We start from the raw sequence: 21,505 nt of genomic DNA, 5'->3' as shown, positions 1-21,505 counted from the left end.
TGGAAACATCATAAAGTTGAATACTTTAGCATAAGCATACAATTTAACAATTCTAAGGCTAGCGACCACTCAAACACTGACAAATGTGCATTAAAGGATAGGACATTCATTGCCATATTTCTTGTAAGAAAGGAAAATGGAAATAAAGTAAATAAATGTAAAATATATAGTAGAAAGGATTGACAAAGCCAAAAACTGCTTCTTTGAAGGAATAGACCTAAAAGATCTATTATGAGACTATTAAAGAGTGTGTGTGTGTGTGTGTGTGTGTGTGTGTGTGCGTGTGTGTGTGTGTAGAGAGGGTGACGGGAGGGAGGGAGGGAGATACACAGTAATAGGAATTAAAAGATAAATCTTACTGCAAAAGCTGACGTTAAAAGAGATGATAAAGTTTCATGCCAGAGTATTTTGTATGTTTAATGAAACAGCAATTTACTTGAAAACAAAATCTTACCAAACTCATTCAAAAATTGAACGAACACACCATTAAAGAAATTGAATCAGTAGATGAAAACTTTCCCACAAAGCAAACTCCTGACTCAGATGGTTGTGCTGGCAAGTGCTAACAAGCTGAGCTGGGGAAAGCTTATTTCAACCTTTACTAGTAAGCCAGTGTTCCTCCATGCCAAGGACTATGTCTTATGTGCTATCGTCTGCCAGTACAGTCAAGGGGAAAGAATGGCAGAAGGCATTCAGTCTTTGGAATCAAACAGCCCTGCTGTATACTGCATAATACTGAGAAAAAGACAATATTCAATACAATGGGAGAATAATTTTAGGCATGTTCTAAGGATTAGTTATAATGTAGCTCAGAGCACCTGGTAGATGTTCGATTCTTGACTAGTAATCAAGGCTAACATTTACTGATTCAAAAAAAAAAAAAAGAGAGAGAATGTTTGAAAGTGAAAACACAAGGTGCAGAAAGGTAAATATAGGATGCCCTGTTTTCGTAAAAAAGAAAGGGTTAAGGTATACAGTTTCATTTGCTTCTATAGCACTATACAAGAATAATGCAAAGAACCCAGGGAACTAATAATGGTAGTCACATATTAAGGAGGGTATTATGGGCCAGGGCAAATATGGATCAGGAGTGAGAAGGTGACTTTCCAGGAGGCAACTTTTTATACTTTGTAATTATCGACTCATGTTCATGTAGTACCCAGGCAAACTAATTAATCAATCTGTTAGAAAAAAGAAAAACCAAGGATAGTCTGAAAAATAAGGATAATAGAGGGGAGGTGGTAGATACAAATAATACCAGTAATAAAATATTACAAAGGTATAATAACCATAAATTTAAAAATCAATAATTAACAGTGAGATTATCAATAGCAATTAGCTAACAGATCTCTCTTAGATACACAAATCTCTTTACCAATTCTGCCTTAAAAATAAAACTTAAAGGGAAAAGACAAGTGGATTTTAAAGAAGAGGAGAAAAAATATGAATAGGAAAATTCTCTTTATTTACCTTATACCACTTTACCGAATCCAAAGCACAACTCTTCGGGAAGTTCAGATGACATGTGAGACTGTCGTCTCTTCCAACGTGTAATATTTGTTTGTATTCATCTGGTAAATTCATTTGATTATTTCTGGAAGTACCACACCAATATTTTTCAAACACAGTTAGGTTTACATGTATTTGGTGACACATGTTTGTATTACTGGAAGAAAATAACAGATTGGAACCTTGTAACTCAAAAATCACAAACCAAATGAGTCGATTCATCTTCAGGTATGTCTAAGTTATTTTCAAACCCTCTGCCTCAAACAAGACAACATGCATTTCACGAATCATTCATTACAAAAAGAAAAAAGTATTTGTGCAGTGGAAACACAGGACAACACCTTAAACAAGTGATCAGAATGAACATCTCCAACGAGGGGCAAGGGACATCATGCTCCTCTGAGCACTGTCTGAAGTGCACACAAACCACTGAGGAGGAGGCTCAAACACAAAATAACAGACATAATATAAAATAATTGCCTTTACTCCTTCAAAATGTCAATGTCACAAAAAACAGATTGAGCAACTATTCCAGATAAAAAGAGATTAAAAATACATGACAGCCAAAGGCAATGCATGATCTTGGATCAGATCCTCTACTGAAAAGGAAAGAAAAAAAATTTATAAGGGTGATCATGGAGATGACTAATAAAATTAGAATATGGATTGAGAATTAGATAAAAAAATATTATCTGATAGTTCAATTTCCTGAATGCGATTATACCGTGATTATGTAAGAGAATATTCTTGTTGATAGGAGATACACATTAAAATATTAAGGGATAAAATGACACAATGTATCCAACTCAAATGATTTGGAAAAAATGATTTAGAAAAAAATATTGTATGTAATGTTCATATATATGGAGAAAGAATAATAAGGTAAATGTGGCAAAATAGTAAATAATGGGGATTCTAGATAAAGGGTAGATGAGAGTTCTTTATCTTGCAAATTTTATGTAAATTTGAAATTATTTCAAAGTAAAAACATACAGTTTGCTATGTACCATATATGTATGTTAAAAATTTATGAAAATTCATGTTTATTTTCTCTCATGACAGATATCTATGCCTACTTTCTATGGAAGATGATTTCCCCCATTTCACAGCTTCCCAATTTAAATATTTTAAACCCAGCCCAGATGTCCAGATGCATTTGTGTGACATATAGTCTCCAGCTCTAGTTAATTTGTAACCAAGAATAAAAAACAGGAGAGCAGACCTCCCTAAGACGTCAGCAGCTTGATCTATGTAGTGAGTGAAACTGTGGAAGGAGGCCGGGCAGATGAACTACCAGCCACTTCTGTTTGAATACCACTAAGTAATTTTGTTCCTTGAGTTGATTTGACATATGAAAATGAGGACTGCGGCATGAAGCAGTGGGACAGAGGCCATCCTGGGACAAATACCACAGAAACGAAACATGGGAGGAAGACTGAAACTGCATTTCCAGAGTTCCTACTTCAGGCTGGCATGACTTTTATTGTACAGAAAAGAAAACCAAAGCTCAGAGAGGTAAAATAATTTGTTAAGCTCGTGTCCGTAAGGGAGAGTAACAAAACTGGGGCCCTGAGTAAAAATTGGGTCTACAGATGTGTTTTATTTAGGACACGCACAAAACACTTATTGAAAAGTTCCTCTCTCTCTGTCTCTCTTTGTCTCTCTCTCTCTCTGTCTCTCCTCCTCTCTCCGTCTTCCTCTTTCTCTCTCTCTGGAAAATGGACTTGAGCTGAATAGACTGCCACCTTTGGTGAGGCATGTTTTCCCAATCATCGCGATCCCCACCAGGCTCAATTGTCTCCCACCAGACCTGTGTCACTCACTCATTCACATTACTTTCTAGCACAGGGCTTAGCATGGGGTCTGGAACATACTTGATGCTTAGTCACTGTTAAATTTCTATAGTAGATGCCTTATAAAAAGGTACTCAAAGGACACTTATTGCTATCTGGATGTGCCTGCCACCTATCTCAAAACCTTTTGGCATTCCAAGAAAGAAGGCAGCAATGATATTGGAATAAAAAGGCTTTGTAAGCCGGTCTGGCTTGTGGCATCATATCAGTGGAAAAAGTCAGTTTCAATAACTGACTTACAAATCTGTTGTTTCAAAATGTTTTCATTGGAAACTGCCTTGTAATAATTATAAAACTATATTTTATTATTTTCATCGAGTTTTCTATGCTTATTAAGAGTTTACTGAGAATTTTCCTAACAAAATTATATACATATAACTATATACTTGAGAGAAAGGGAGTGTGTTAGTTCTATTTTAAATGAGTAACTTACTTTATAATACATTGGTAAATCCCGGAGTCATTCCATGTCAGTGGGATAAACAAAATCCAGTTTTGCTCCTGGTGTATTCTAGACTGTATGTTTTTGGATACTGGAATTTTGCTAGGATATTTATACCATGTTACATATGCTCTCCCAGATGTATGTGGAGGGTATGTGCAATTAAAAGCAAAAGGCTGGTCTACTGAAGGTGTCTCATTTTGCATACTGATGTTCTTGCATTCATCTAGGAAAAGAAAGTGGAAAAATTATCATGAAAGATAAGTCTAGTGTTATTTATTTCTAGTTTTAACAAATGTCTCCATTTCGTAGCCAATTTTATTTCAGTGTTTCCTCAGTGTGAGAGTTTCCTAAAAATAGTCTGTTGATTTGAAAGCATAATTCAAAGTCCTTTGAATGTGTCCATTGGACAGAATTGGCCAGTTTCCTCCTCGCAAGTCATCTTCCCCTCCTGGAATGATTCTCTACTTCCTTTCCACTGTAAAACCTTTCATTCTATCGTCCTCCATCTGGGGAAATATTTCTTTTCTGAGCCCTTCCTGTCCTGGTTTCTTTCTGTTCTGTCACCCAGTAATTTCACCCTGTCTTGAATCAAAGGTATAAGCATCTCGTCCCAAAAAGGACTATTAAAAATTTGCTCACTTTAAAGTCCTTATCTACCAAACTGCTTAGTTTTTCTTGGAATAAATTTGTTCTGTTGATGGTTCCTTTGCTTTTACCCTGGGTCACAAAATGACCCTTGTCGTATAAAATAAACAGTATTACATCCTTTTGAGCATTTGAACTCAAATCTTGACTTGCAAATTTGCCTAATCGTCCCCCTCTCCAAAGTCATCTCAAAACTCAAAGGTGACATTTGGGGCTGAGCACAGGACACTTGGAAGTGAAAATCTCATTCCTCGGAATTCTGCATGGTCTGGTGGGAAGTGTAATCAGCAGGGCTTGAGGTCCCCCGCGAACCCTCAGGCTCAGGCTCGGAGCGGCAGGGAGGCGCGCGGACCTCTGAGACCCGAGGACAAACAGAACATACCTGCTCTGATAAAAAGAGGAAGGGCGATGGACAGGCCGCACAGCAGTAGGGACATCATCCCCATATCCGGCTACAAGGAAAAGAGAAGATGGTGGGAGGGGAAGGGGCACAGCGCGGGTTTACGCTGCATCTGGACGTCAGGGACCCCAGGCCAGGCCACTGATCTTCCCTTTTTCCTAGGGAGTCCTCCATCTTTGGCCCCACATTTACCCAGACATGCCCCCAAGACTGCTCCCTCCCTTCTCCCTCCCTACTCTCAGCTCCCGACCTCCAGGATCCAGGATGGAGGCGCGATGGGGCGAGGCAGGGTAAGGTAGCAGCAGGAGCAGAGAGTCTCCTGCCCCAGGGTGCTCCGTAGCCGCCTCTATGGACACAGTGGCACCCCCTTCTGCAATCTGTCAGGGAAGCAGTGTGTGTGTCCTACGCCCGGGGAGAGGCACGCCTCAGCCCCTGGCCCAGGTCGCGGAGCCCCAGGTCCCCACTGCACATGGCGCGAAGCCTCCTGTGCACATGCCCCGCCCCTGGATCCGCCGGACCCGCGATCTAAACAGACACCAGCTCTCTGGGGAGAAGCCAGTTTAGGTCTACCTGGCAAAAAGCAGGACAAGAAAGAAGCGCTGCGGGATGGGCAGGTAGACGCCGGCTCCACTCCTTCGCCCAGAGAGGGCGTCTGCTCCCGGCAAGGTCTCCCAGCCGATCGGGATCCGCCTAAGAGTCCGGATATCTGGGCTCAGGGTGGCGCACATTTTTGCCACCTCTTTCCCTGCGCACCTACCGTGGGCGCCTAGCCGGGCTTAGCTCCGCCGCGGTCTCCCAGCCCGATGTCTACGTGCCAGACACGATCCGAACTTGCATGAGCTGTGGAGAGTGGAGGATCTGACCCCAGGGACCGAACCTCGCCAGGTATTTCCATAGTAGGCTGGCCATTGCCACCGTGGGCGGGGCAGGCCTACTTTCTACAGGAGAAGTGTAGGAAGAAGGACTGTGGCGTCACACTAGGAAGTGAGTCTGAAGCCTTGTTGACCAATTTTCTGGTAGTTAATAAGGCTTTCCTCACTCATAATGCCTGCTTAACTCTATAAATGAATTATTCATTCCTTTCCAAACCCCGTGTGCGGAGTTATTACATGCCCCTGACTGGGCTACATAGAACACCCTCAAAAGTGGCGCAGTCCCGCATGACTTGTAAGGAATATCATTTATCTGCGGGAGTCGTGCCCGTTAACTTCTGGAAAACACACATCCCCTGGTGATGTTCAAATACCGGGAGCAGGAAGACCTCTGTCTGAAACTTTAATAAAAGGAAATCAACAGGGGCCTGTCGTCCTGGCCATCAGGGGACAGACAGCCCAGAGAGATATCCCTGGGGTCCCTGAGATTTAGAAAAAAAATATAAGATATAATCACCATTCAACAGGTGGGTTTTGTGGGATTTAAGACAGTGAGTCAGAAGCAATCTCAGGAGCAGGTGAGGGATGAAGCAATTGCATTGTCAGAAAACTTCCTGAGATGGGCTGGAGGCCAGTGGTTTGCCAGTGTCTACACTCATCAAAATAATTGAGGATTCCAAAGTGCTTTTATTTATGTGAGTTTTGTCATCAGTAATACCATGATAAAAATTAAAATGGAGAGTGTTTTAAACATTTATTTTCTTATTTATTTTACATAACAATCAACTCATTATTTGCAAACATAAATATCATCCATTTTATGAAAAGTAACTATACTTTGCCAAACAGACTTATTGAGGACAGTGATATTGTTCTGCAAACGACTACATACTCATACTCAGTGTTTGGAAATCTCTTTTTAATTCTAACTTAATAGAAGACACATGGATCCTCATATCTGCTTCTTCATCTAATCTCTTATGATGGTACATGTCATGTAACCTCTGAAAAAGTCCACTATACACTGGTGAGAGAATGAGAATTTAAAACATAATAATAAGGTCTTAATATTATTATGAAAATGGTTTTGATGTCACAGATCTTTTTAAAGGCTCTCGGGGACTCCTTCTATTAAATTGTAAGTGGAGATTTTTATTATGTTGCCTTGACATCAGTATTAAATGAGGTTCTTCTGTACATATGTATTTTGCAAGATTTATACCCCACCCAAAACAAAACAAAGGTGTTACTATAAATAATGTCCAGTGCCTCGCACTTATAACTTTTGTTATAAGCAGTGTCGAAAGTCGTTTCTAAATCTTTTTATTTTTGTTGTCTTTTTCGGTTGCTACCTAATGAATTGACGAGTTTGTGTTTTATCTTGGTTTTTTTTGTTTGTTCGTTTGTTTGTTTCATGGTTTGAAGATTGGCATGTGTGCCAAGTCTAACCAGGACGGTTGCCCCAAAATTTATGAAGTTAAGAATGGGCCACCCCTTCAGGACCTCTCTCTTACTGGACATGTGTGATATTTCATTTCACTAGTGGCATTATGGATCAGGCGCTTAACACTTCCAGGGCTGTTTTTCACATCAAATGTGTTTCCACTGGCTTTGAAAGCAGAACTGATTGGGGGATTGGAACCTTTGCAATTAAGAACAACAGAAAACCAAAACATTTACTGCAGGTTCTCAATTTCCTTGAAAAAAGAGAGACTGGATAGCATTGTTTGCTAAGCAGAAAAAGGAAGGAAGGAATTCAAACAGGATTTATTTATGGATGTTCCAGGTGGAAAAGCTCAGGTTTGCTTTGTTTTGACCATGAGAAATGCTGCTTTATGCTGAAATTTCCTTAATTGAACCACTTTATTATTTCTAATTTCTATTTTGTGTGTGTGTGTGTTGTGTGTGTGTGTGTCATGAAATATTTAAGAGCTAAATAATTAAAAATGAGTCATAAGCTATTTAAGTAAGACTCAGCTCCAGAAATAATAATTACCAATTTTTCTCTATATACCTCTCCCACCCACTAGACTCACTATCCTAAGCTTAATGCTTCTCATCTTGATGTGTGTGTCTGTGTATGTGTGTGTGTATATTCCTTAAGCAATATAAAGTATTCTTGTTAGGACGTTTTAGTCTTTATATAAAAAGTACTACATTCTATACTTGCATAACTTGTTTTTTTCTCACTCAGCATTATATTTATGAGAATCAAATATTTTGAGAAGCGCGGTTCTTCACTCAAGGTCACTACTATATAATATAGCATTTCATTGTGTGAATATGCCCCCAATTTATGTGTCCATCTCCTTCGGACATTTAATTTGTTTCAAATTTATATTTTGCTCTTTAAAATAGTGCTGTGGTGCCGTTTTTTGTAATGTCCTCTTGTGTGGGTTTTTGAGAGGTTGTTTAGTGAGTTAAATTGCAGGATCATTGAGTAGGTATATCTTTGACTGTATTTAAAAATCCTTAATTTTCTCGACATTCGTCTCCTTCGGAGGGTAAGGGTTTCATGCTTCATGTTCTTGCCAATATTTGGTAATGTCACACTTTTACATTTGCCAGTCCAATGATTTTAAAGGTATCTTGTGATTTTATTGTACGTTTCTTTATTTACTGGCAAGATAGGACATCTTTGCGTATGTTCACAGGCATTCACGTATCCCCTGTATGAAATTCCTTCTCATATGTTTTGCCTTTTTACCCACTTGGTTGTTTGTTTTCCTCTCATCAACCTGTAGAGAACTCATTAAATACTACCTCTGATGTCTCATGCGGTTACCTTAAAAGGGAGGCACAAATGTACGTCACTGTTCTCTCCCTGACGGAGAGGTCAAACTCCTGTAGTGTCCCTTATCTGTAAGATAAGGATAATTAGACCCACTTTTCAGAGGTGATATTAAAACCTCCATAGCAGAGTATCTGACGGTAATAGATCTTGATGAGCGCAGAGTTCTTTATCATCATCTTCCCGCCAACGCCTCCTTGTCATAGTCTTTTTCAATTGAAGACATTTTTGTAACGTGAATATTCTTCAAAGTTTATGCTATTAGTCACAAGCCATGGGTGATGGCCTCTTTTAATTGATTTATGTTTTTTATGACATGAAGCAACTTTCTCTATAGATTCATTACCTCCTCCTGAGAGCAAGTGTAAAGCAACCATCTATGTGTGATGGAGGATTGCTGAGTTCAGATGTGTTGAATTTTACCTTCAATTTATTTGATCCTCAGATCAGGATGGGATGCATATTCAGAAGAGTAGCAGGGTGATACTTTTTATTAAAGACTTTATATACAAATGTATATTTTATATAATGCAGAGTAGCTTTTATTTGTTCCAACTAAGTATCTGTCAATCTCTCAATGACCATAACCTGCACATAAAGTTTCTCAGTGAGAATAAAGCAGAAATACTTTCACATGTCATGGTCAAATGTTCCAAAACCCAGTATTGGGCAGGGGTGGGAGGTTGGGGCTCTTCCAAGATCTTTTTACCTTTAAGGCTCTTAAGTTCTCACATTTCTCCTCTCTGGGAGACTTGAGAATACATAGCAGCAATTCTGTGGTAGACGTTTGTTGCAGGAATGAAGGAACTTCTAGAGATGAAAGAAGCAGCACAGGTGACAGGGTGATACTTAAAGGACTCAGTTTCCTAAAGTTCTAAGCCTAATCTCTCCCTCAAGCTCCATTCATCAGTTCATTCATTCAGTCAAGTATTTATACAGACTCCACTATGGGCCAGGTAACATTCTCAGTGCCAGAAACACAGTTGTAGAGGAGACAGCATTCTCAGAGCTAACAGTCTAGTGTCTAGTGTGTGGAGTGGGGGATGGAACGATGTGGAGGAAAACATTGAATAAGAAAATTCAAAGAGATGATTTCAGGTTGATGAGAAACTTGAGTGATATGAAATATGACAGACTGTGTTGGGGAAGGCTTCACTACAGAAGTGACAGTACAGCTGACCTGAGTGATAATAAGGAGCCCACCAAGTAGATAGCCGAGGGAAGAATTCTCTTCATAGAAGGAACAAAAAGATCTCTGAAGGAGAAAAGAGTTTGGAAATTTCAAAGTAACAGAAATGAAGTCAGTGGAATACAGTAAACAAGCAAGAATGTTGAGTAAATGAACTTATAGAGGTGGGGGAAGTCCAGGGACCTGTGGATGATAAAAAGAAGAATAGATTTTATTCTGAGCAAAATTAAAAACTATTAGATGATATAAGTAGAAAAGAGATATAAACTTATTTACATTTTAAAAATTTCATGCTGACCATTAAAAATCTCACTAAAAATTGCTAAAATTACAAAGACTGATGATACCAAGCATTAGCAAGGATGTGGGACAGCAGAAGCTGTCATAAGCGACCAGCAAGAAAATTCTTTGGTAGTGTCTACTACAGCTAACACAGCAAATCCACTTTCAGGAACACACCAAATAGAAATGCATACATGTGTTCATCAAAGGAGACATTTGCTAGAATGTTCATAGCAGTATTATTTATAATAGTCAAAAAAAACAAATGACCCAAGTTCCCGTCAATAATAGAATAGATAGAATAATGTAACCATCATGGTGAAGTGAGATGACCCCTTTACATCTCCCTTTCAATCTACATCTAGTAGGACTTTTGTCACCCAATAAAGGTTCCTCTGCTCAGCTTGCTGGGTCACCTGTAAGAGCTACACATCAGTACGTCTGAAGGTGGGTGTACTGGCACACGTAGTGGGAGCCGAAAAGGGGCAAAGACAGGGACAAAGCCCATATCCCCAATTCCTTGGGATCAGCCACAGCCCTAGCAAATGTGGTGGGGAAGGAGTTGGGGTGTCAGCACCCGAGAATCTGGCTCCCTCTTCTATTGCTCACATCATTCGAGAGCCTGGTAGGAGCAGCAGGGACAAATTCACAGTCTCTTGGGCACGGGACAGTGGCACCAGTAGCCATAGTGAACCAGGTAGCAGCATTGCTCAGAGACCCAGGTGACTGCGACACAGCTGGGGCACCACCTCAGGTCACCCAGGCAGCAACTCCCGTGACCACAGGGCACCAGGCGGAGACACAAGTAGCCCACAGGTAAGAGAAAACCAAAACTTGTGCTATAGCACCACCTATTGGAAAACAAACAAAAAAGATCTCTAATTATCAACCAGCTGAATTGTTAAAACCAAAACGATGCCTAAATAAGAAAGGTGTCCACTGCTTCAAATGCACTGGCAGAGGAAGAACACACCATTCTCCATGAACAACCAAGGTAACACGGTATCACAAAAAGAAAATGACAATTCTCCAGAAACCAAACTCAAAGTCAGGTAAGATTGTGATATAAATGATAGAGAATTCAGAATAGCAGTAATGAAGAAACTCAGCAGGATACAAGAAAACTCAGAAAGGCAGTTCAATGAGCTCAGGAATAAAATTGATTAATGGGAGTACTGTACCAAAGAGATTTGGTTCTAAAATAGAACCAAACAGTAATTTTGGAGCTGAAGAACTCAATAAATGAGATGAGGCAGACCATATGAAAGAGCATTAGTGAGCACAAAGATAGAAATCTAGAATTGATTCAGGTGGAAGAGAAGAGAGAAGTAAGTTTTTTTTTTTTTAATAGAAAGAACACTATGAGAACCATCTGACTCCATTACGAAGGCCAACATAAGGATAATGGGTATCCCAGAGGGAAGAGTGAGGAAGAAGGGAAAAGAGAGCCTATTCAAAGAAATAATAAATGAGAACTTCCCAAACCTGGGGAAAGAAGTAGACGTACAAGTACAAGAAGCTAACAGAACAGCTAATTATCTCAACACAAAAAAGACCTTATATTAACACTGCCAAAAAGCAGTAATAAAGAAAGAATTCTTAAGAAAGTCCTCAGGGGAAAGACAGTAACTACAAAGGAAACCCCATCAGGCTTTTATCAGATTTCTCAGGTTTCTTTACAGGCCAGAAGATCCACCTCAGCCCCAAAGACAAACATAGACTCAAAATGAAAGAGTTGGAGACAATAATTCAAACGGTATCCAGAAGAAAGTGAGTACAGCCATATTTATATCAGACAAAATAGACTTCAAAACAAAAAAAGGTAATAGATAAATATGGAGAGTTTATAATGATAAAATAAATAATTTAACATTATACCTTAAGTAACTAGAAAAAGAACAAACAAAACCCAAAGTCAGTAGAAGGAAGGAAATGATAAAAAAGTTAGAGTAAAAATAAATAAAATAGAGACTAAAAGCCAATAGAAAAGATTAATGAAAGTTAGAGCTGGTTCTTTGCAAAGATACAAAAATTGACAAACCTTAAGCTGAACTCACTAAGGAAAAAGGAGGAAACTCAAATAAATAAAATCAGAAACAAAGAGAAGTTACAATAGATATCACAGATATACAAAGGATAATTTTAAAAAATACTATGTAATGCTATAGACCACCAAATTAGACAACCTAGAAGAATGGATAAATTCTTAGAATCATATGATCTTCCTAGACTGAATCAAGAAGAAATGGAAAATCTGAAAAGACCTATCACTAGTAAAGCAATTAAAACAGTACTCAAAGACATCTCAAAAACAAAAGTTCTGGACCAGTTGGTTTCAACGGTGAATTTGACCAAACATTCAAGGAAGATTTAGAACCCACCCTTTTTAAACTTTTTCAAAAATTTGAAGAGGAAGGAATGTTTCATAACCCTTTTTTATGAGGCCAACCATACCTGATAACAAAACCAGCCAAGGAAAACACACAAAAAGAAAACTATAGGCCAATATCTCTGGTTAACATAGATGTGAAAATTCTCAACAAAATATTAGCAAATCAAATTCAACAATATATTAAAAAGATCATACACCACGACCATGTAGGATTCATTTCCATGCATGGTAAGGATGGTTCAACATCTGCAAATCAGTTAACATGATACACGACATTAATAAAATAAAGGATAAAAATCATATTATCATCTCAATAGATGCAGAAAAATATTTGACAAGATATATCTATTTATGATTTTTAAAAACTCTCAATAAAATGAGTATAGAAGGAAAGCACTTCAATCTAATAAAGGCCATATGTGACAAACCCACAGCTAACATCAATACTCTATGAAGGAAAACTGAAATATTTGTATCTAAAATCAAGAACAAGACAAGAATGCCCACTCTCATCCTAGGCAGAGCAGTTAGGCAAGAGAAAGAAAAGGCATTCGAATTGGAAAAGAGAAGTAAAACTGTCTCTATTTTGTAGATGACATGATTTTAAATATAGAAAAAGACTCTACCAAAAGTACTATTAGAAATAATTAACAAATACAGAATAGTTGCAGGATACAAAATCAATATAGAAAAATCTGCTGTGTTTCTATATATTAACAATGAACTATCAAAAAGAAAAAAAAGAAGAAAGTCTCATTACAAAAACATAATAAAATATCTAAGAATAAACCTAGCAAATAAAGTGAAAGACCTGTATACTGAAAATTACCAAGACATTTTGAAAGAAATTGAAGAAGACACAAAGAACTGAAAAGATATTCCATGTTTATGAATGGCAAAAGTAACATTATTAAAATGTCTATATTACCTAAAACAATGTACAGATTCAACGCAAGCCCTATCAAAATTCCAATGGCATTTTTTTCACAGAAACAGAACAAAAAATTCCTAAAATGTGTATGAAACCACAAAAGACCTGAAATAACCAAAGCATTCCTGAGGAATAAAAACAAAACCAGAGGTATCACACTCCCCCATACAAACAATAATACAAAGCTACAGTAATCAAAACAGTATAGTATTGGCAGAAAGAAAACAGATACAGAGACCAATGGAACAGAATAGAGGGCCCAGAAATAAATCCACACATATGGACAACTACTTTATAACAAAGGAGCCAGGAACATGCAATGGAGAAAGGACAATCTCTTCGATGAATGGCATTGGGAAAACTAGACAGTCATATACAAAGGAATGAAACTATCTTTCACTGCACAAAAAAAATAATTAAAATGCATTAAATACTTGAATGTAAAACCTAAAACAATTAACTACATAAAAGAAAATATAGGCACTTAACTTCTAGACATCAGTCTTAGCGGTATTTGTGTGAATTTGACTCCAAAGGCAAAGGAAACAAAAACAAAAATACACAAATGGGACTACATCAAGTTTCTCCACAGGAAAGTAAACCATAAAAACAAAAAAGATTACCAGCTGAATAGTAGAAGATATTTGCAAATAATATTCCAAATGAGGAGTTAATATTCCAAATTATATATAAATAACTCATATGATTCAACAACAAAATAAACAGATTAAAATATGGGCAGAGGATCTGAATAGCCATTTTTCCCAAGGAAGACATACAGATGGCCAACAGGCACATGAAATGATGTTTAACATCACTAATTATTAGGGAAATGCAAATCAAAACCATAATGCAATATCACCTCATATCTGTTAGAATGGCCATTATCAAAAACCACAAGAAACAAGTGTTGGTGACAATGTGGAGAATGTAAATTGGTGCAGCTACTATGGAAAACAGTTTTTAGATTCCTCAAAAAATTAAGACTAGAACTACGATATAATCCAGAAATTCCTTTTCTGGGTGTTTATCTAACAAATATAAAAACACTAATTGGAAAAGATGTATGTATCTCTATGTTCATTGCAGCATTATTTACAATAGCCAAGATATGGAAACAACTTAAGTGTCTACTAATGGATGAACTGATAAAGAAGTTGTGGTATATCTACAATGGAATACTACTCAGCCATAAAAAAGATGAAATATTATTATTTGCAACAACATGAATGCATTTTAAGGGTATTATACTAAGTGAAATAAGTCAGATGAAAAAAGGCAAAAAAAAAAAAAGAATGATTTCACTCATAAGTGAAATTGAAAACAAAAAAGAAACAAACAAATGAAACTAAAGCAAACTCATAGATACAGACATCATATTATGTTCACCAGAGGGGAAAGAGAGTTGAGGGGAGGCAAAAATGGGTAAAGAGGATCAAATACATTGTGAAGAATGGAAACTAGACTTTTGGTGTAAGAGTGCTATAGCGTATACAGATATCAAATGATAATACTGAAAGTACACCTGAAACTTATATACTATTATTAACCAATGTTACCTCAATAAAAATAAATAAATAAATAAATAAATAAATAAATAAATAAATAAATAGAGTTTTAAGAAACACAATAGAATAGATAAAAGAGTTGTGGTATATTCACATAATGAAATACTATAAAGTCGTGAGAAAGAATTATGTACAAATACAGGCAACAATGTCGATGAAGCTCACAGACGAATCTCACAAATACAGTAATGAGCAAAAGAAAATAGATATTTATTTTTATTTTTTATTTCTTTATAAAAAATTATTAGGATGACATTGCTTAACAAAATCAAATAAGTTTCAAGTATATCATTCAATATGAGGTCATATATATATTGCATTGTGTGTTCACCACCTAAAGTTAGATTTCCTTCCATCACCAAATGTTTGATCCCTTTTACTCCTATCTACCTTCCCCTTCCTCTCCTTCCCTCTGGAAACCACACTAATCCACTCTTTGTGTCCATGAGTCTCTGTTTGTTTCTCATGCTTGTTTGTTGCTTTCAGTTTTATATCCCACATATGAGCAATATCATGTGGTTTTCAACTTTTTCTGTCTGTCTTATTTCACTTAGCATGATTATCTCAAGATTCATCCATGTCGCAAATAGCAGTATTTCATCTTTTCTTATGGCTGAGTAATATTCCATTGTATATATGTACCACAGCTTCTTTATCCAATCATCTATCATAGAATACTTCAGTTGCTTCCATGTCTAGACCACCAAGAATAATGCTACTATGAATATTGGAGTGCCTATATCTTTGTGGATATTTTCAAGTTTTTTGCATAAATACCCAGAAGAGGGATTGCTGGATCATATGGTAATTCGATTCTCAGGTTTTTGAGGAACATCCATACTATTTTCCATAGTGGCCGTACCAATTTGAAGTCCCACCCTCAGTATATGAGGGTTCCTTTTCCTCCACAACCTCGTCAACACTTGTTATTATTTGTCCTATTGATGATAGCCAATCTAACAGGTGTGAGATGGTATCTCGTAGTTTTGATTTGCATTTCCCTAATAGCTAGTGAAGTTGAGAATCCTTTCATATGTCGGTTGGCTATTTGTATGTCTTCTTGGGAGAAGCGTCTGTTCAGGTCTTCTGCCCATTTTGTAATTAGTTAATTTGGTTTTTTCTTGTTGAGTTGTATGAATTCTTTTTATATTTTGGATATTAGGCCCTTATCAGTGACGTTGTTTGCAAATATATTCTTCCATTAAGATGGTTGCCTCTTTGCCCTGTTGACAGTTTCTTTTGCTGTGCAGAGCTTTTTAGTTTGATATAGTCTCATTCATTTATTTTTGCTTTTACTTCTTTTGCCTTTGAGGCCAAATTCATTAAATTCTCTCTAAATCCAAGGTCAATGAGCTTAGTACCTATGGTTTCTTCTATGTAATTTATTGTTTCAGGTCTTATATTCAGATCTTTGATCCGTTTTAAGTTAATTATGGTGTGTAGTGATAGACAACAGTCTTGCTTCATTCTTTTGCAGTTGGTTTTCCAGTTTTCCCAGCACCATTTATTGAAGAGGCTTTCCTTTCTCCCTTGTATGTTTTTGGCTCTTTTGTCAAAAATTATTTGCTCCTTATACAAGGGTTTAATTCTGGACTCTCAATTCTGTTCCACTGGTCTGTGTGTCTGTTTTTCTGCCAATACTATACTGTTTTGATTATTGTCACTTTATAGTATAATTTGCAGTCAGGCAGAGTGATTCCTCCAGCCTCGTTTTTTTCCCTCAGGATGGCTTTGGCTCTTCAGAGTCTTTTGTGCTTTCATAGAAATCTGATGATCTCTCTCTTTTTTTAAAAAATGCCATTGGGATTTTTGTGGAGATTGCATTAAATCTGTATAATGCTTTAGGTAATAAGGTCATTTTAACTATGTTGATTCTTCCGATCCAAGAACACGGCATATCTTTCCATTTCCTTGTGTCTTCTTCAATTTCTTTTAATAGTGTCTTATGTTTTCAGTGTATAAGACCTTCATGTGTTTCATCAGGTTTATTCCTAGGTGTTTTATTCTTTTTATTGCAATTGCAAAAGGAATTGTATTGATTTTTCATTTCTATTTCTGAAAATTCATTTTTAGAGTATTAGAGCACTATGGATTTTTGAACATTAATTTTGAAAGTTGATTTTTCAAAAGATTCTACTACGTGGTTTATTTTATATGAAATTCAAATGCAGGGAAATTAACCTATACTGTTGAAAGTCAGGATGGTGGTTTCCCTTGGGGCAGGGCAAAAAGTGACTTCAGGGGGACATGATAGGGATGCTCTGATGCTGCTCATCTTCTTTTCTTGATCTAGGTGCTGGCAACATGGGTGTGTTTTGTCTGCAAAACTCCATGGAGCTGTTGACATATGTGCTCTTCTTTAAATATAGTTTATACTTCAACAAAATGTCAAAGGAAATTCATGCTGAATGCTGTGTGAAGAATTAGTCATAAGGGGTGAGGTGGCAAGAGGAGAATCATGGCTTCAGTTAAGAGGCTACTGCAGAAGACCAAGGAAGAGGTGACATGGCTAGGTCCAGGCTGATGACAGTGAAGATGAACATGTGGAGACCTATTTGGGAGTCATTTGAATGTTTCTCTACTCTTCTTCAATTTCAATCTATTTTAAATTAAATTCAGAGAATTTGTGGTCAGGAACAGAAACCAAGGTTTGACTATCACTTGGGTGAATAGTAAATATCTTCTTATACATAGGGCACTACATGTTACAATAATCAACACTTTCAAGCCCTCACAATTTAATGACTCTTTTGTTACACACACACACACACACACACACACACACGGCTGTAATAACACTCCCATACCCACCCCAGCACTGGTTGATTAGGCTCAGACACAATACCCCTCTAGAGATATTCCTGATACAAGTCGCACATCCAGTGTTTGGATCTCTTCAAGCCCCTGCCAAGAGTTTATTCAGCTTAGGGAATGAGTTCTCTGTAGAGTGGCCCATTCCAAATTGTAGGCCTACTAGCATTCTCTTCAACCAATATTGCTTCCATAATACAAAAAGTGTTTTGTTTAATGCACTTAAGAAGTCTGTTTCTAATACAATCAACTCATAAAGGGGCACTGTACCAACTTCCTAACTGCCTCCTTCTCTAATCTTCTTCCTCCTGGTTCTCCCACATAATACATAATAGTGTCTCTTCAGTCTGCTCTTTTTCTTCGTGCCTAATGTTATCCAATCCAAGAACCTCCAGTAGTTCTCATATACCAAATCCAAATTGTAAAGTCCATATATTTTAGTGAGGGATTTTAAAAGCCTCTATCAGATGAGTTTGTTTTCTGAACAACTGTCTCTTCATACTACTCTCTATAGCTGGATTTGTTTTTCCTTACTTTGTAATTTTGTCAGTGTCTACTATAATGTTAGACACCTGGTTAGCACTTTTTAAACAATACAAAAGTAAACTTGAGAGCAAAAATATTTCCCCTAAATTTTGGAATGTGAGAGAAGACTTGGGGTCCAGTAAGAATTCAGAAGAAATCCAGTATAGAGTGGAAGGTAGGATTATGGAATATCATCTAACAATAGTGTTCAGACAGATGGTCACTATCTACAGCTGTGAAAGCAAATGAGAAGCTGGACTGTGTCTCAAGGTAAGCAGGATAAGCAATGTAAGATGATTGAGGAAAGAGAAAAGATAGGTAGCCAGGTTGGATTATTACATGGGCAAAAGCAGAAGTGGAGTCCCACAAGAGCTATTAAACATGCTGTATCCTCTCACTAAAGAAATCTGAAGAATATCATTCTCAGGATATGTTTAACTAAGGGAAAACCAATGAACACTGTGGGATGGTATCAAGGAGGCCTGTCCCAGACCTAGAACCATGAACTAGGTGACACTTGGGATCACTTCCAGGTCAAAGGTTCCAAGAAAAAACAGCTTCACTGACTTTCCCTCTGAGTGAATTAATCTTCCAACTGGTTGAGCACAGTGCTAGCCAACCTGTGAGTCTACATTCAAGTAGTACAGGTTTAACTGGTCTAACTGCTGCAAGTTTAGTAACTGCTGTGTCAATGTTTGGGCTTCAGAGTTAAGGTGAACATACCAGATTTATGTATTCTAATCAGCCAAGCCTTTCTTAGAAGAAACCTGAGCAACAAATATTAAGATGAAAATGCTTGTTGCTAAATGAAGTAAGTCAGACAGATTTCACTCTTAGGTAAGATATAATACAGAAAGCAACAAACAAACAAGACAAACAAATAAACAAAAACTCATAGACATGAACAACAGCAAGTTGGTTACCAGAGGTGGGGAGAGGATGAAGAGAGTAAATGGGGCCAAATATATGGTGACAGAAGGAGACTAGATTTTGCTGGTGAAAACACAATACAATATACAGAAGATGTAGTATAGAATTGTACATTTGAGTTCCGGCCAAGATGGCAGAGTAGATAAATACTGTGCTGCCTCTTCTCACAACCACATCAAAATTACAACTAAACTACAGAACACCTATCATTGAAAATAACCTCAAGTCTAGCTGAACACAAGTGCTACAAATAAGGACATACAGAAGAAGCCACCTCAAGACTGCTAGGAGGGACAGAACATGAAATAGGTTGGTCCCACACCCGCATAAGGCAGTTAAAAATCAGAGGGGTATCTTGACTGCAGTGGTCCTCCCAGAGGAGTGAAGGATCCTGGCCCCATACTGGGCTCTTCAACCCAGGGTTTGGGTGCCAGGAAGAGAAGTCTCCACAGCCTCTGGCTGTGAAAACCAGGGGAGATTGTGACTGAATGAGACGGAGAGTCAGCAATTTCATAATCATAATAACTATGTATGAGATGAGTATTAGACTTATCAGGGTGATCCCTTTGTAACATATGCAAATGTCTAATTACTATGCTAAACACCTGAAACTAATATAATATTGTATGCGACTGTAATTTAAAAATTAGACATTTTTTAAAAATCTACCAGTGCAGAAGCTCTTTTTGGGAAGCTTTCTAGCAAAAAGTACAGCACCTTCTTGGAAGACTGCTTTTTCCTAGCACCACAGAGGGTGGCTTTCTATTGTACCACCCCCATGGGCAGCTTCTCAGTGAGTTAAGTTCCACCAGCATGGCACCCCAGCAAACTTCTTGCCATCTGATGACAGCTGTTCCTTCTTCACAAGATCTGGATCTTAGCACTGGTTTAGGGATAGGGGAAGGATGTGGGTACTCAGATTGTTCCTCCTTTGAGTGCTCGGCTTTGATCCTAGAGGTAGAGGCTGCTCCCTGTACCTTCTTTCCTTGTATCCTTTAGAGTTGTTTTTACCTAGGTGGTTGATATTCTTCTGTTATAATAATTCTCTAGTTAAACTTTCCCTATTCAGAAAAAAAAAAAAAAGAACTGCACACTCAAAACCTATAATTGTATTAAATTTGTTGAGATAACATTGGTTAATAAGATTAAAAAGAGTAAGGCATGTTTAATATCAAACTGAAAAAAAAGCATGTTTTTGTTTTGAAAGGTTACCTCATTTTAAATAGTGTCTACTTCCTGTAACTCTTCCTCTCCCTAAATCTAACACACACACACACACACACACACACACACACCCCAAAAATAGTCCCTCCCACCTCTCATGTACATTTTTCAGGTATAATCTATTTTTCCTATTTTATGAATTCTTGCTGCTGTTATGATTCACTTGTGCATTTTTAGTAAAAAAGAAACAACTTTTCCCCTTTGAACACCAAATCACTCTCTTTCCTGCTTGCTACTCTCTGACCTCCATGTATGCTGAACTCACCACATTCAAAGATTCTTGCCTCAAAGGAGAAAAGCTTTTCTTCTGACAAATTTAGCTTGAAGAAATCTTTGATTTTATAATTGTATGATACTTAAACTCATTCCATTAATATTTGAGAAACCTACCGTGTCAAAAATACCAAGCCAGATTGACTCACTAAAATCATATTAAGTAAAATATATTGTCATTTTTTATTTATTTATTTTTTTATGACTACAGCATCTGATATTCCTAGATGGTCTCTCATCCAAGTACTAACCAGGCCCAACCTTGCTTAGCTTCCAAGATCAGGTGGGACCAGGCATATTCAGGGTGGCATGGCCATAGATATTACCATTTTTTAATGTTAACACCAAAATTATATGCCTTCTTCCCCCTTCACAACCCAAACCTCAGAATTTGAAAATAATGCATTTTGAATAAATGAATTGTTTGTTTTATCTGTATGAATCAAGCATTAAGTCTTATTTTACAGATGAGAAAATGGAGATTCAAAACAACCAAGTGCTTTGCACGAGTTTCACAACTGTGACTGTGCAGGAATTTACATTCAGGTCTCTTTCCACCAGTTAGAACCACATTGAGAAATAATTCCAAAGACAAGAACAAAAAAGCTACTCTGAGGAAAAGTTATCTGGCAAAAAGAGGAATAAAAATCCTCATGACCAAAAAAAAAAAAATGACCCCGAAATGGCTACTAGTATAGATTATTGTTTGCTAAAAAAAAAAAAATACATTAACTGGTAAAATAATTAAAATATGGTTAAAAGCTCTCTGACTCCTTCCAGTGAGAAATTCTGTATAGCAAGTTTTCTGGAGAGCTGATGCTTAAAGTTTTATAAGTTCTTACATTTTTAATTTTTATTGAAAATT

At 37.3% G+C, this 21,505-nt stretch overlaps 1 protein-coding gene and 1 pseudogene across 4 annotated transcripts in view; both read right to left on the bottom strand.

The window, feature by feature from the left end:
- IL1RL2 (interleukin 1 receptor like 2) overlaps nt 1–5,746 on the bottom strand; it is a 39,161-nt gene extending 33,415 nt beyond the window's left edge. For 3 of the 4 annotated variants that reach the window (XM_039840110.1, XM_039840113.1, XM_039840112.1), the window contains exons 1-3: nt 5,610–5,746; nt 3,796–4,030; nt 1,471–1,666 (exon numbers count right to left, since the gene is read on the bottom strand). In XM_039840110.1, the coding sequence (XP_039696044.1) occupies nt 1,471–1,666; nt 3,796–4,010 (411 nt within the window). In that variant the 5' untranslated portion in view covers nt 4,011–4,030; nt 5,610–5,746. Of the gene's footprint in view, nt 1–1,470; nt 1,667–3,795; nt 4,224–5,609 lie in introns of those variants that run through there. The other variant, XM_039840111.1, reaches the window with a different exon arrangement.
- A 15,096-nt stretch (nt 5,747–20,842) lies between these two features.
- On the bottom strand, nt 20,843–20,961 carry LOC120584496 (uncharacterized; annotated as a pseudogene).
- Nucleotides 20,962–21,505: the final 544 nt, after the last annotated feature.

Source organism: Pteropus medius, unplaced genomic scaffold (assembly GCF_902729225.1).
Source record: "Pteropus medius unplaced genomic scaffold, Ma_sr-lr_union100, whole genome shotgun sequence".
Taxonomy (NCBI): domain Eukaryota; kingdom Metazoa; phylum Chordata; class Mammalia; order Chiroptera; family Pteropodidae; genus Pteropus; species Pteropus medius.
This window is presented reverse-complemented; position numbering and strand designations above follow the sequence as displayed.